General features: G+C 39.7%; 1 protein-coding gene across 1 annotated transcript in view; it reads left to right on the forward strand.

Moving 5' to 3' along the window:
• The window catches only part of PKHD1 (PKHD1 ciliary IPT domain containing fibrocystin/polyductin), a 484394-nt gene that overhangs the window by 221507 nt on the left and 246296 nt on the right, over positions 1-16591 (forward strand). The window contains 2 exon segments of the mRNA XM_017849608.1: positions 271-517; positions 12379-12556. Coding sequence (XP_017705097.1) covers positions 271-517; positions 12379-12556 — 425 coding nt within the window.

Raw genomic sequence — 16591 nt, forward strand, 5'->3', positions numbered from 1 at the left:
AATCACTGTTCTACAGTGTGGACTATAGACTGCATGAAGGTAGGGCCAATGCTGCACTTATACCTCTTAGTATCTCTAGCACATACCAGAGGTTGGAAGACAGTAAACACTCACTGTAAGACAACTACAGAAAACACTTTTTTTCTTGCATGATTAGGTGAATTGTAAAACTGGATAAATATGCAATTTAAATCCTAAGACCATTACTCCAGTGAATTTAGTTGCTATTTGTGCCATTGTGTAATAATCTTTCTGTCTTCAAATTTGTAGGTGGATTTACTGTGAAGACCAGCCAGTTGAAGTTTGTAAACTCTTCAAACTTAGTGGCATTTCCATTTCCTCATGCAGCAATTTTGGAAGACTTGGATGGATCTCTGTCTGGGAAAAACAGAAGTCACATTCTTGCTTCTATGGAAACCCTTTCAGCTTCTTGTTTGGTCAATGCAAGCTTTGGTCGGGTTGTCCATGGCAGTGCCTGTGGAGGAGGTGTTCTTTTTCATCGTATGTCGATTGGTTTGTAAGTGGAATTAACTATACTTTTTAGCTTGCTGATGAGCGTGCATCTGTTATTCTGGCTGTTGAGACTTATAGAAGGGAAATTGTTTTCTAGATTATTTGAAGTATTTAGCTCTACAGAAGTGAAATGGGAATAATTTTGATAGCTGCCTAGTGGTGAGTGTATGGTAGTTTTAAGTTGACTCAAATGGCAGCTAATTTGCAAATATCTTTGGGCCAAATCTCATAGCTTGTGACCTCTTATTGACATTTTGGGCTAATAAGTTCTTCTTTAAAAGACTTACAACCAACAGAGAGTTTGAAATATATTTAAATTAAAAGTATTATTAAAAAATTCTAATAATGTCCATTCTCATTTATATACATGTGCTCTTCCCAAGCTCTTTTTAAGTGTTCAATATGCTCCGGGGAAGCAATTGCTGATGCCTCCTATTACTTGCAAAGTTGCTTCACTCCAGTTCATTTTCCTTGTTAATTTCATGAACTATTGGATTCCTACAATACATTTCCTATTAATATTGGAGCAGGGACTCCTTGGTTATGCTACTCAAACTACCATTAAGTCAGCAGCAGGGCTGTTTATAATGCATAATAGGATTGCTCCTGCCCTCTTTAATTTCCAGGTAATGATTGCTGAGTGTCTAGGGTTCTGTCTTTTACTTATTTCAAATGCATTGTATATATTTAGCCACACTTATTTTCTTCCTTTGTCTTAAGTGTCCTAACTCCATGAATATTAAGTCAAGTAATTCAGTCAGACCACATTGGCCTCTTACTTGAACAAGTAAACTCCAGGGAGTGAGAATCATTGTGGTTAGGATTGCACTAACTCTGTATTTTGAATGCATATGGAATCAGTACTTTGGCATTCTGTTTGGGAAACCTTAGCAATGCACTGCTAGCATTGAATAGTCTGGAAATTTTTCATTTTTGCTTTCTAGACATTCATTATTCTACCTAACGTTAATGAGCCCAGTTCCAGTGAGTAAAATAATAATATGGGGGATTTATTTTTATTTCTAACCATTTTGATTGTGCAGAGCATGACTTTTCTTCATTCTCAAGGATGCAGCCTAATTTTATTATTTTAGTGTTTTATCAAGGATGTTTTAAATCAGTGTTTTGAGAGTTATAAAAATTAGTGATTTATTTCTTACATGCATTTTATCAAATGAGGAAAACAGATTTGTGTACTTAAAAGGAACATTATATGCTTATATAATATTTATTTCTGTGTGTTCTTGGTAGTCCTTTATTATGCTTTACTTTGAGATCTACTGGTAGGCTGTCTCTTCGAGAGGCACTTGTCACTGTGATGTTAGAAGGCTCTGTAGAGCCTCAAAGTTGTTTGAGCATTTGCTCTTTGAGATCTTTGGGACAGGATATTAAGGTGCTTGACTTGGTGGCAGGTCATGATCCCACCACTTGGGAACAGACAAGGTCAAGAAAAATATAATCCTGATGCTGTATTCTAAGTAGATTCAAAAGGGTCTAGCAGGATGAAAAATGTATCCTGGTTTTCCTGGATTTCTTCTTCTTTTAAAAAGGAAAATTCCATGTTCCGGAAACTTCCTCAGTCAGCTAGCCTGATTGGTCACTCTACACCTTAGATTCTATTTAAGAGTTTCAGGTTGACTCACAGGTCTATGGACAAATACCCAACTGACCCTAATTAGCCACCTGGACGTCTCAGCATGCTTCCAGTTATAAGTCTCTTGGCCCTGATGCTCTCACTTCTAGGAGAGGCAACTGAATTAAATGATCTCTAATGCCTTGTTGCTCAAAGTGTTGTCCATGGACCAGCAGGAGCAGCAGCACCAGGGATTTTTTTAGAAATGCAGAATCTCAGACTGGGCCCCAGATGTCCTGAATTACAACGCCCAGGTGATTCGTATTAAAGTCTGAGAGACACTCCTCTAAGGTCCTTCTAATTTTATCTTTCTATGATTCTATCCCTAGCTATTTGTGTTCAGTGACTTGATCTTTGTCCCAAAGCATTATAACCTCATTAGGAACATGTCAGAGCTAATGAGCAATTTGAATTCAGCATAGATACAAACTTTGCTGCATTTCATGGAGAAAGGATTAATTTGTTGTGCTATTTGCCCCGGGGCAAGCACCCCGGGTTGATTTACAAAGCTCCCACAGTCATGATCTTTTGGGGTCGCATGTTGATGGAGATCTAATATGGCATAAGCACCCTGCTGTCTTCACTTTCAACCCTTACCTCCCTCCCTCAGTAAGAGGTCCGGAGAGGGCAGGGAGTGAGGCTTTACATAGCTACATAAACAAGACATCCTCTTCCTGCTTAGCTAAGAACCAAGCTCTTGGAGTGTGAGTGTTTCCTTGGTAGGCCCCCTCTCTGGCCCATTTTCACTACAAGTTATTTGTTCGACATTGGCAAACTTCTATTCCTGTTCCTCACTCACTGCCTTAAATCTGACGGTGCTTACCTTTGTGGCACTTCCTGCTTTATTGATTCCTATGACTCAAAGCCAACAGCCGGGCTGACAGAAGAACTTAAATATTTGAAGTTGGCCCCACCATTTAATATTTGGGTGAAGAAAAAACTGCCAGTCTCTACAAGGCAGAGTCTAGTTTATCTTTTGTTAAAATGACAGTATGCTTGATCTGCATGAGTGCTGCTTATATTGTTTTCCCTCTCGTCAGCTCTAAAAACATGCTTTCTGTAGAACCCGCAGGTATTCTGGATAGCGTTCCTTTCCCAGCTTCTGTTTCTTACAGCTTCCCCCTATGAACCTCAGTGTTCCTGGTGAGACAGGGGTGGTGTTAGTTCTGCCAGTGTAAGTCAGGACCTCATATCAGACATACATGCCAGTGACAGTTTTTCTCCAGGGTCCCATAATTATAAAATGCCCCACATAGTTCTTGGATTTATCTATCCCAAACCTTAGGTAAACAAATTTTTTTTCTGTATAGAAATAATTACACGAAACAAGGACAATATTATCAATAGGATTTTGTGTGCTCTTTTTAGATCTCCCCTAGTCCAAATTGTGTTGTGCCATAAGAGTGAATTACCCACCATTTAGTGAAGATTTAATATGAAAAAAATGTAAAATATCTCAATAATTTCTCTATATTGATCATTTTGAAATAATATTTGGGATAGATTGGGCTAAATATATTACTAAAATTAGTTTAACTTGTTTATTTTGAGCTTTTTAGTGTGGCTGCTTTAAAACTCAACTTGCCAAAATGGGATTTATGATTTTTTTTCTATAGACCTGTTTCTCTCTGGGTGCTCAGAATCCCACTGAGGCAAATGCTGGTCTAAACCTGAAACATGGAGTCACCTTGACTCATCCTTGTACTTTATTTCCCACATTAATCACCTATCAGCTCAATTTTCTCTCCTTAAGAAATCGCTCTTGAGTCTTTCTACTTCTCTCCTTCCCCAAATCCTTCTCCAGTCTGGGCTACCATTACTTTTCACCTGTAGAACTGCAACAGCCGCCTAGCTTGCCATTTTTCGGTGTTTCAATCTCTGAACTTTGTAAATGCAGATCTGATCTTGCCATCCATTCGCTTGCTTGAAACTTTTAAAGAATTCTCAGTGCTTTCCAAGGAAAGTCTGACATTTTTTTTTTCCTTTTTTTTTTTTTTTTTTTTTTTTTTTTGAGACGGAGTTTCGCTCTGTTGCCCAGGCTGGAGTGCAGTGGCGCGATCTTGGCTCACTGCAAGCTCCGCCTCCAGGGTTCACACCATTCTCCTGCCTCAGCCTCCCGAGTAGTTGAGACTACAGGTGCCCGCCACGACGCCCCGCTGATTTTTTATGTTTTTAGTAGAGACGGGGTTTCACTGTGTTAGTTAGGATGATCTCGATTTCCTGACCTTGTGATCCGCCAGCCTCTGCCTCCGCAAGTGCTGGGATTACAGGCGTGAGCCACCGCGCCCGGCTGGAAAGTCTGACATTACTAATGTGTCATGGAGCTTCCATGACCTGCTGTCTGCTTTGGGTTCCAGCATTATCTCTCTGCACTCTGCTCTACCTTCCTGCAATCTGTCTCTCAGCCACATTCAACTTCTTTGTGCTCTTCAATTCGTAATGTTCAGCTTCCATGAACTCAGCATAGAAGTCGTTTTCTCTGCTAGGCTTCCCTGAGCATGCTGTGCAGGTTTTGATATCTCTATTGTGTGCTAGCTCTTTATACTTGCTCTAATCAGTACTCATAGCACCTGCATAGCTTTCTAAATTGTCCATCTCTCCTCACAGATAGCAAGGAGGGCAAATAGGGATTTTCTTTGTTTGTACTGTGATGCCCCAAACTGTGTTTAACACATAGCAACTCAACAAAATTAGTGTTGAGTAAATAAATATAAATAAAAAATAGTGGACTGCCCCCAAATCTTCCTTTAGTGTCGTTATTGTCCATTTCTCTCCTAGGACATGTTCATGAGGAGAGCATTCGGCTTTTCTTTAGAAGACCCAGGAGTAGAATGCTATCTCCAGTCTTCTACAATTCCTAGGAATATCTAATATTTAAGGATGTTCTTTCATAATATTCTTTGGGCTTTTACTTTCCTGGGGCAATCATTCGACTGGAGGATTTATTCTGATTCCTGATTCCTTCCCTATCCAACCCCACTCTACCCCCGCTCAATCATCAGTTTGCCTTTATTTGTTTTCTTGCCCTGGTGGAATAGATACATAAAGCTGTGATAGAGAAGATGTAAGCTCCACCCTCATAATTATTTTCTCAAAATTTTTTTCATGGTTGTTTACAGCAATCTATAACTTCTTCACTTGTCATAGACTCATTGAGATATCAACAAAGCAGACCTTGATTCTGTCTTCCAATTATTAACTGTATTGGGTGTGAGGGAGATTAGAAGAGCTTGCAGGATTTTGTAGGTTGGCTGACCAATCCTTCTGAGTTTTTACAGGATGTACATAAAATAGTCAGGACATATATACAGTACATGTTTGAAATTATTTTTCAGACTGAAGAATAGAGAAGTAATTAACCATCCTTTGTGGGTACAAGTCATATCCCCTCTATTTCCTAGGTATATTTCTTTTGATAAGTTACTTTACCTTTTTTTGTTTCAGTTCTTTCATCACTAAAATGGGTATAATGGTATTTATCCCTCAAGGTCATTGCTTGACATGTAGTAGGTACTCTTTAAAGAATATCTATTTTACATTTGTGATTTGCAAAACAACGCATAGGCATAATACTCATTGAATAGATTACTGTAGAATTTTTTTTTTTCTGAGAAACAAATGCCTGGCAAGGGAATTAGGTTTTTTCAAAAGTAACTTCATCCAATTCCTGAAAAATAGGGAATAATTTGTAATAATCACATGACGTTCTACTGGCCCAGCAAAACCTCCCGGGTGGTTGTAGAATCTGAGGTCATTCAGGGCGTAGTCTTCAATTCATCGTGCCCCAGTACCTTCTGTTTCTTCCTTCCCATCTCTCCTGGAAAGTAAAAGGTTAATGTTCTTGTTGATCACCTTGATTCTTAGATCTTGCTTAATATCCTCCCTGTAGAGCTTGCGTTCAGTTTTTACCTATGTAACCGCTCTTAATGTGTCAGTGTTCAAAGTACGAGGCACCCCCTGCCTCTGTGAATGCAAAAATAAAAAAGAGTTCAAATGGAAATTTTGGCCTAGCTTTTCCTCTAATAATCGCTTGACTTTCCTTCCTAGGGGTAAATAGGCATGGCATCACTAATGGTATGTTTTCGGTCCCTAAAAAACAACCCTGTGAGACAAGAAAATTCAGAGATGTATTATCCTTTCTTGGCAGCAAATGTTACAGAATTAAAGTAGAAAAAGATCTAAAAATCACAATGGACCTCAAACTGAGGAATATCATCAACAATATTACATGGTTATTAAGTTTTATGAATAATAAAAGGTTACAGTGGTATGCTGGTAAATGTTTAACAACTAGCTTTCCAGAATAAAAAGCTCTGGTTTATTACATTTGCCTAATTCTATGGTGAAAATACTCTCACATGCCTCATTTTAAACTTCCAACCTAAAAGCACTGAACATGAAGTTGGGAAGAAGGGTCAGTGGGCTCCTGCCAGCCAGTGTCAGTCATCCCCGTCACAGTTCCGATATGCATATGTATATATATATATATGGGAGTACAAGCTTCTTAGTCTAACTTCCTACCTGCTGGATAAAATATTTTTCAATGTCCCTGACAAGCAGTTGTCCACCTGTCTACCTTCTGGTTGCATAGCTTCAATGACAGTGTTCTCATGTTCTCAAACAGCCATTCCAATTGGACTCAGCAGATCAAAAGTAGAGATGCAATGGTATATGGTCACCTAAAGGAGGATAATGGGCATCTATTGCTTTTCTTCATGTATTAAGATAGAATGGGCAAAAGTATTGTCCTAATATAACAGCAGATAACTATGTTGCAAAAACTGTAGATACTTCCTTAGAGGAGGAATATTTAAGTGTTTCTGAATCCATAAGGCTGTGGATGGAAAAACTTAATGATACAATGATAATGATATATTACCGAATGGTGGCAGGTCAGCAGTTAGAATAGTGGTGCTGTGACAAGGACTGTTATGATCATGGTGTATTTTTAAAGAATGCTCATGCAAAGCCATGCCACAGAAATTTGTTTGCTGTGCTCATAGTTTTGATTTTTCTTCCCCTTTGTGCAGTAAAAGATGAGAGTGACAGCAACAAGCACAAATACTCAGAAGATGTTTGCAACACCATTTGAGGTTAGGTATTGTGGTGTGTCTCGCTTAGGAGATGGATAATTATAAAGGATTTATTTCACAATTGTTCCAAATCAAGAGCATTTAGAGCTCAGTGCAATGCTTGTCTTTAATACACAGAGATATGGAGCCTCAGGAAAAGTAAGCTAATGGTAAACAAAAATCAGGGAGTTAATATCTGCTCTCACTGGTATTATTGATTGCCTAACGAATCCTTTGTGGGATTCAACAGTTCTGCACAATACATGGGCACTAAGTTACATAACTAAGTAACTAGTATGGTAAATTGGTACTTTGACCAGGAAGTTTTACCAAGTGACAGTGTTACATATCTAACGAAACATTTCCCTGAATTAAAAACAGCTTTGGGCCGGGCATGGTGGCTCACACCTGTAATCCCTGCACTTTGGGAGGCTGAGGACGGTGGATCACCTGAGGTCAGGAGTTCGAGACCAGCCTGGCCAACATGGTGAAACCCCGTCTGTACTAAAAACATAAAAAATTAGCCGGGTGTGGTGGGTGCCTGTAATCCCAGCTACTCAGGAGTCTGAGGCAGGAGAATTGCTTGAACCTGAAATGCAGAGGTTGCAGTGAGCTGAGATCATGCCACTGCACTCCAACCTGGGCAACAAGAGTGAAACTCCATCTGAAATAATAACAATAATAATAATAATAATAAAACAAAAAATAAAATAAAAAGAACAAATATTAAGGCAGCCCACAGAAAAGAAAAACAACATGTAAGGCTTGTAGCCCTTTTGTCTTTTTGATCATGGACAGCAGGAGCTGTTGCTGATGCAGAGGTAAGGGTTAACACTTAAAATGGACGGGTTGCCTCCTGATTTCTTGCACATAAAGCCATGAGAAGTTCAGGGAGAGACTTCCTCCCCTAGTAATGAAGCTCTCTGTTGCTAATGGCCCATGCAGACTCCCTTGGCTCCTCCAAATTAGAAATACTTTTGTGCTCCTTTGCTTCATTAACAGTAAAGAGTGGGAGATTGGTGACTATTTAGGGCATGGGGAAATTGGTGGCTATTTAGGGCAAGTGAAAATTGTAGTAATTATGGTTGGTAAGTTCTCTTCATGGTGTTTTTTTGACTCTTGATGTTCTTTTGGTGCTTTTCAGAAGACCCCTCCGTGGTCAATTCTGGCATTTGGCCTAGGAGGACAGGAGATGATCTGACTGAATTTTTGGCCACTGGTGATGGTCAGTACAAGGCATCTTGCCTGATGGGAGATGGGTCTTTTGCTTTTTGAGTTTTTTTTCAGAGTGGAAAGCATATCTGAATGCTTACCATATGACCCTCTCTATTACCAGCTGTGATAAAAGTGTAGTATATATGATAACCTCCTTCTCTACCTGTGTTGCACTGCAGAAAGCTGGTGCTGCACATGAAAGCCGTGAAACTGCATCCCTAATAAACCTTGGTTGAGATGGGTGAGGGGAACTTGATAGGCTCAAGGCTCTGAGAGAATGAGCAGTGCATGAAGGAGAAATAAGAAAGGGTGATTTAGGACCACAGCGTGCTATGGTGTGTCTCTGGTTGGCCAAGGAGTTTGCATCAGATTATTGGATTCTGACTAGAAGGAAAAGAACATCAAAAGGAAGGTGCAATGTTTCCAAGGACGAATAGAACCGAATTATTGCTAGCATTTAGCAGTTTGACACTATTTGAAGAGGGATCACATTTGTATGGGCCTTCAGAAACCAGGGAGATGATCTGAAAAATGCTTCCTTCAATAATTGAAATTGTAATCTATAGAAACTGAGTCGGGGAAATAACATCCTAAAAATTGGTCTATAAACATGGTGTTAATTGAAATTTGAGGAGTAATTAAGTCCAGTTAAGGTGACCAGGGGAATTCTTGGGACCACATTGCTGGAATTAAAAAATATTTCTGGAAATATCTACCCAATTGATTGTATTATCACATATTGAGGTAATTTTTTTAAATGATCAACGTGGTATGCATGAGAAGATAGGTGAGGCAGGAGGAATTAAATGTGAACAGATGGATGCTTTTGAACAGAGATCTTCTTTTGGTTTATAGTTAAAACTATTTTTAAAAAGTAGTTTAATTGACAGCACTTGACTAGGATTGAAGAAATATGAGTTTTCAAGGAAATCATAGCATTTTCCCGGACCTGAGACCATTATTAGTGCACATTGCTTGCATGTGCCCAGGAGAGGTTTTCTGACCACCAACTGTGTTTGTCTTGGCAAATATCCTACTGATATGGGGTTGACTGTATCAAGCTCTGATAATTTAGGATTCCCCAACTGGTGATTTCTTTTTTTTTTTTTTTTATATACTTTAAGTTCTAGGGTGCATGTGCACAATGTGCAGGTTTGTTACATATGTATACATGTGCCATCCAACTGCTGATTTCTTTTGAAAATAAGTTTGCAGGAAATCTCTTGACCCTCATGTGGTTTTCTAGGTAGACTTCCAAGTTGGGGAGAAATGTTGCTGCATAACCGGCTGGAGTGTTCTGCTGCATATAACACTTGTTTATTCATTCAGAAAATATTTGTTAATCTCCCACTATATGAAAGGCACTTTTATTTCTTACTGTAAATCATTAACTGAAAATTCTGATTTATCAATTAGTCTCTCTTGGATTTAGGTCTTGTGATTTATTTTTCCAAGCCCATATATCTCAGTAAAAACTGCAAGGATATACTTTTGGAACCTGAAACACTTATAATCATTCTCTGTACTTGAGGAAATTTAGATATTTCTAGTGTGTTTTATTTATTGACCACAGTACCTACTGTAGCCAATGTTGATATTTCTTAGTTCAAACTTAGCTCTTCTTATCATATTTGTTTTACACTTATGTCCCCAAAGCTTATTTTTATTTGCTAAATATAGTTGGACCAAACTGTTACTGGACAATATCATGGGATTATGGGACTCATGGTTTCCACTGGGGGAAGAGAGAGCCATGATGACTGAGGGCAAATGACTGGAAATTCTAAGAAGGGAAATTTAACATTCTAAAGCTTTTCTGAAGATTACAATTTAAAACTAAATTCCATATATGGAATGTTTTCTATTTGAAGATGTGAACACCCCATAACTGAAAGAAGGGGAGGGATGAAATATGGTGGGAATTCCTGCACTGGATTGGAAATTAGAACAGATGATCTTTGTGTTTGTTCTGATTCTAAGAATATAGGTTGAGAATTGTCCATTAGTTCCAATTTAAATCCTGAAGGGGTGGCGTGGGGAAGGGTGGACAACAAACCTAAGTATCTAAAACCCAAAGGAAGGAAGACAGTTTCCACTCCTCCAAGATTTCTAAAGTTTCAGTTAATGCTGCATAGAGAAAAGAGTAGTTCTTTCATTCCCAAATGCCCTGAGCATTTTAATCCCTTTCATTTCATTAATTAATGGATGAAACAAGTACATTTAATCTTGCAAGAAATATGTGTCAAGTGCTACGTTGCCAGGGTCAATGATCTGTACCATGGAAGGGTTTTGGTACATTTTAAATGACCGAATATCCTCAATAAACCTCTAGGCATTCAAGTAAGTAGTGCAGAATGGTAAATCTGGCATATTTGAGGTTCTTAAATGAGATCTAAGTAAATGTTATTGACCTTGGTGAGTGATTTATGTAGATTATGTTTCATAGTACCTATATGAGATCTGTTCTATTGTTGCCTCCATTTGAAAAAGAAATGAATCTAAAGGTTAAATAGGTTCTGAAATTTGCCCAGGTTTACACACCTACTGAGTGCCAATCTAGATTTCAGTTGATACCCATTTGGTTCCAGTGGCCAAGTGTGCAACACTAAAAAAGTTCCTTTTTGTAATATTCCATGGGCTTATAAATTGGCTTTAGATATACTCATGCCCCATCTCACTGTGAAAACCCAGTGTCCTCTTTTGACTCATTTCCCTTACTTTGAGAATTTAATTATCTGCCTGCGGCAAAATGTCACAGTTAAAGATTCTCATGAAAACTAAACCAAAGGAGGAAGAATAGTCATAATGTGTATTGATTTTTTTTTTTTTGGCTTTTGCTTTATTTCTTTAGGTCCACTTTGTCTCTCTTTTAGGGGTCTAATCATTGGCTAAATCTACTTATGTTTTAATGAAGTCTTAAAAGTCATTTTCTGGGATGGCTGTATAGAATAAGTTGGGTAACTTGATTCACAAATTTCTAGTTCTACTTTGTGATACTCACATATTGCTTTTGCTCTACCTTGCCTCAGTTTCCTCATTTGGTACAATGCAGTTCTTCTAGAACACTTTATATACATTAGAATACATCACTGGCTGCTTTTGGAAGATCTCATCTATGCATTCTTCATTCATATAAAAAACATGATTTGGGTGCCATTGTGTGCTGGGCCCTGTGCCAAGGCAGAGGATACCAATAAGAAAAGGGAAAACACCTCTATTTTATAGGTCTTATAATCTATGTTTTTAAAAAGGCAAGAACACATGGATACTGTAATAGCAGTGAGCACTAGGTATTACACAAGGCTTCAGGAGAGGAATAGGTTGCCTCATCACTCTAGAGAAGGATGCTGAAGCCACTCCTGCTGGGCATTTTGAGTAGGACTTCTGAGAGTCTCAGCACCTAGGCGTGTCAGGTCCCAGGCCTCTGTCAATTGTTCCTCATGTGAATATCCAATTACCAATAATAATTTTTTTTGCTGTTGATAAATCTGGTCGAAGGCAAAATTCTGGCCATAGACATTTCTTTGTTAAAATTGTAGTATATAGTCCTGGCTCATACAAAATCATTAATATGACATTTATTAGTGGCAGAGGTTGCAGTGAGCCAAGACCGCGCCATTGCACTCCAGCATGGGCAAGAGCGAAACTCTGTCTCAAGAAAAAAACAAAAAACAATAAACAAATGAACAAAAAACCTGAGAGTCACCACCTCCAGTTCAGCAGGCCATTGTAATTTGCAAATGATCCAATGGCAACTTCACAATGGGTTGCTTTCACTCACACAGTGACTGCTAACACCTCCCTAGACATACAACTAAAGAGGGCCTAAGACATATATGGAGAGCATAGAAAGATGATTGCAACTGATGAAAGAGGAATGTAGTGGATTCAGAATGAGCGAATAATCTTGCAACCCATCTTGTTTTCCTTTTAAAATCACCCTAGAGCTAATGCTCCTGAAGTTTCTTATGATTTAACCATGACTGACAGCAGAAATAAAACAACCACTGTCAATTATGTACGTGATACATTGTCTAACCCTCATGGCTGGATGGCTCTGCTCTTGGACCAAGAGACCTACTCATTGCGATCTGAGAACCTTTGGATCAACAGATCTCTGCAGGTAACCCAAGGAATCCATTAGTTGGTATGGCCCATTCTCACTTGTTCTTATCTTTCTTTGTTTGAGATAATGGATTGAAGGAGGAGCAGGTTATCTCATTATTGAAAGTCTTGGCATATTCTGATGCAGATAAAGAAAACTTCAATAGTATTTTGGCCAGATGAATATAAGCTAAATATGAGATTTGGTTGCTTTTTAAACTTGAAAATTTTAGAATCTATTTATGTGTTATTGTGAATGCAGAATGGTTCCGCCTGAAAATTTAAATTTGTTAATACAATGAGAAACAACCTCTACACATCTTATAGAATTGCATTTCTTTAAAAATTATTGGTTAATAGCCAGTTTACCCTAGAGAGAAGTGTTTGTGGCCAGAGAAAATGCCTTACCAAAGCATTTATACATTGCATACTGCCACCTTGTGGTCAAAGATTAACTTTCAAATAGAAGTCTGTATGAGTCCGCAGGTGGGATTGGGTTAAGAGAGACAAATAACGCAGTGAAGATAGAAAAGACCATGTGGCAAGATGGCCTACTAGACGCAGAGACGTTCGGAGGCTCCCATCATAAAAACAAAACAAAATCATAATAATCATGTGAAGCCTTCATTGGCAACCAAGGTATCCAGGTTCTCTTACCAAAATTGACTAGAAGGCTGGTGTGGCCCACGGAGAAAAGGGAAGAGCAGTGTGGTGCGGTGGCCCACCTGAGAGCCACACGAGGAAAAGGAACTCTGTCTCCCCCAGCCAAGGGAGGCCGTGAGTGAGCCGCTACCCAGCCGGGGAAAGTGCTTTTTCCACGGAATTGTGCAACCCACGGATCGGAAGATCCCACTCGCGAACCCACACCACCACCGGGGCCTAGCGTCCTAAGCCTGGAACATGCAGATTCTTACAGCCTCTCAGCTGGAATCTGCTTAAGGCTACCAAACTCCCGGGGGGGAGGGGCGACCAGCATTGGCTGCAGCTGCCTGCTGTCTAAGCATTTGAACTCCCAGTTTGGAGCTCAGGAGAGGCAGCAGCCAGCACTGGGACTTGCAACTGCCTAACACGCTAAGTTCCGTGGGTGGGGGAAAGGCAGCATCCAGTTCTATACCTCTAGGCTGCGCTTTCCCACGTTGGAGCCAGGGAGGCTGGTTGGCTTTGTCCCAAGACTTGTCCTGACAGCCCAACATACCGGCTGTGGCTGTCTGCAGCCAGAGTCCTCTTCGGGCCTAACTCTGACCCATCCTTCCTCAGTGGGCAGGGCTTCCCCGCAGGATCTCTGATAACTCCAGCCAGAAGCTCAGGGACAGAATTCATATCTCCCTGGGCCTGAGTCCCCTGTGGACCAGCAGACTTGGCCTGTCCTCCTGGTATTTCTGAGGAATCCCGGCAGCCCAGATGGGTGGGTTTCCCCCCAGTGAAACACACCCTCTCCACCAAGGGACAAAGTGCTTTGTTGGAAGGGGTCCTGCTCCTCGTGCCACCAAACCGGGTGAGAGCCTCCCACAGAGGTTGTCAGACACCCTATACAGGAGCGATCTTACTGGCATCCAGTTGGTGCCCCTTGAGGTCAGAAGTCCCAGAAGAAGGACACCCATCTTTGCTGCTCTCCAGCCTCCTCGAGTGATATCTCCAGGCACGGGAGTAAATCAGATGAATAGGGCCTGAAGTGAACCCCCAGCAAACTGCAGCAGCCCTACAGAAGAGGGACCTGAAAGAAAAACAAACACACAGAAAGTGACAACAACAGCATCAACAACAACAACCAAAAGGCCCCCACAAAAACCCTATCCATAGGTCAACAGCCTCAAAGACCAAAACCAGACAAGCTCAGAAAGATGAAAAAGAATCAACAAGAAAATGCTGAAAACCAAAAAGGCCAAAGTGCCTCTTCTCCTCCAAATGATCACAGCATCTCTCCATCAAGGGCACAGAACTGGATAGAGGATCAAATGGATGAATTGACAGAAGTAGGCTTCAAAAGATGGGTAATAAAAAACTATAAAGTGCTAAAGGAGCATGCTCTAACCCAATGCAAAGAGGCTAAGAACCTTGATAAAATATTAGAGGAATTGCTAACTAGAATATCCAGTTTAGAGAGGAATAGAAATGACCTGATGGAGCCAAAAAACACAGCACGAGAATTTTGTGAAGCATACACAAGTATCAACAGCCAAATAGACCAAGTGAAAGAAAGGATATCAGAGTTTGAAGACCACCTCACTGACATAAGACATGCAGATAAGAAAAAAGAATGTAAAGGAATGAACAAGTCTCCAAGAAATATGGAATTTCATAAAAAGACTGAACCTGTGATTGATTGGAGTACCAGAAGGAGACAGGGAGAATGGAAAGAAGCTGGAAAACACACTTCAGGATATTATCCAGGAGAACTTCCCCAACCTAACAAGACAGGCCAACATGCAAATTCAGGAAATACAGAGAACACCATTAAGATACTCCATAAGAAGACCAACCCCAACTTCATGAGAAGACCAGCACATAATTATCAGATTCTCCAAGGTCGAAATGAAGGAAAAACTGTTAAAGGCAGCCAGAGAGAAAGGCCAGGTCACCTATAAAAGGAAGCCCAATCAGACTAACAGCAGACTTCTCATGAGAGTTTCTCATGAGAAACTCTATGAGCCAATGGAGATTGGGGTCCAATATTCAACATTCTTAAAGAAAAGAATTTTCAACCTAGAATTTCATATCCAGCCAAACTAAGTTTCATAAGCGTAAGAGAAATAAAATCTTTTCCAGACAAGCAAACGCTGAGGGATTTCCTTACCACCAGGCCTGCCCCGCAAGAGCTCCTGAAAGCAGCACTAAATATGGAAAGGAAAAACTGGTACCAGCCACTATAAAAACACACCAAAATATAAAGATCAATGACACTACAAAGAAACTGCACATAGTGTGCAAAATAACCAAATTACATCAAGATGACAGGATGAAATTCACACATAACAGTACTAACCTTAAATGTAAATGGGCTAAATACCCCAATTAAAAGACACAGATTGGCAAATTGGATAAGAAGTCAGGCACCCATTGGTGTGCTGTTTTCAGGAGACCCATCTTATGTGCAAAGACACACACAGGCTCAAGACAAAGGGATGGAGGAAAACTTACCAAGCAAATAGAAAGCAAAAAAAAAAAAAAAAAAAAAAAAAAAAAAGCAAGGGTTGCAATCCTAGTCTCTGATTAAACAGACTTTAACAAACAAAGATCAAAAAAGACAAAGAAGGGCATTACCTAATGGTAAAGGTAACAATGCAACGAGAAAGCAAGAAGAGCTAACTATTCTAAATATACATACACCCAATACAGGGGCGCCCAGATTCATAAGACAAGTTCTCAGAGACCTACAAAGAGATTTAGACTCCCACACAATAATAGTGGGAGATTGTAACACCCCACTGTCAATATTAGACAGATCAATGAGACAGAAAATTAACAAGGATATTCAGGACTTGAACTTAGCTATGGATCAAGTGGACCTAGTAGACGTCTGCAGAACTCTCTATCCCAAATCAGCAGAATATACATTCTTCTCAGAGTCACATGACACTTATTCTAAAATCGACCACATAATTGGAAGTAAAACATTCCTCGGCAAATGCAAAATAACTGAAATAATAACAAACAGTCTCTCAGACCACAGTACAATCAAATTATAACTCAGGACTAAGAAACTCACTCAAAACCACAAAATTTCATGGAAACTGAACGATCTGCTCCTGAATGACTCCCGGGTAAATAATGAAAATAAGACAGAAATAAAGAAGTTCTTTGAAACCAATGAGAACACAGAGAAAATATATCAGAATCTCTGGGACACAGCTAAAGTAGTGTTAAGAGGGAAATTTATAGCACGAAATGCCCACATCAGAAAGCTAGAAAGATCTCACATCGATACCCTAACATCACAATTAAAAGAGCTAGAGAGTCAAGAGCAAACTAATCCAAAAGCTAGCAGAAGACAAGAAATAACTAAGGTCAGAGAATAATTGAAGGAGATAGAGACACGAAAAACTCTCCAAAAAAA

The sequence above is a fragment of the Rhinopithecus bieti genome, unplaced genomic scaffold (genome assembly GCF_001698545.2).
Source record: "Rhinopithecus bieti isolate Rb0 unplaced genomic scaffold, ASM169854v2 scaffold_31531, whole genome shotgun sequence".
Classification (NCBI taxonomy): Eukaryota; Metazoa; Chordata; class Mammalia; order Primates; family Cercopithecidae; genus Rhinopithecus; species Rhinopithecus bieti.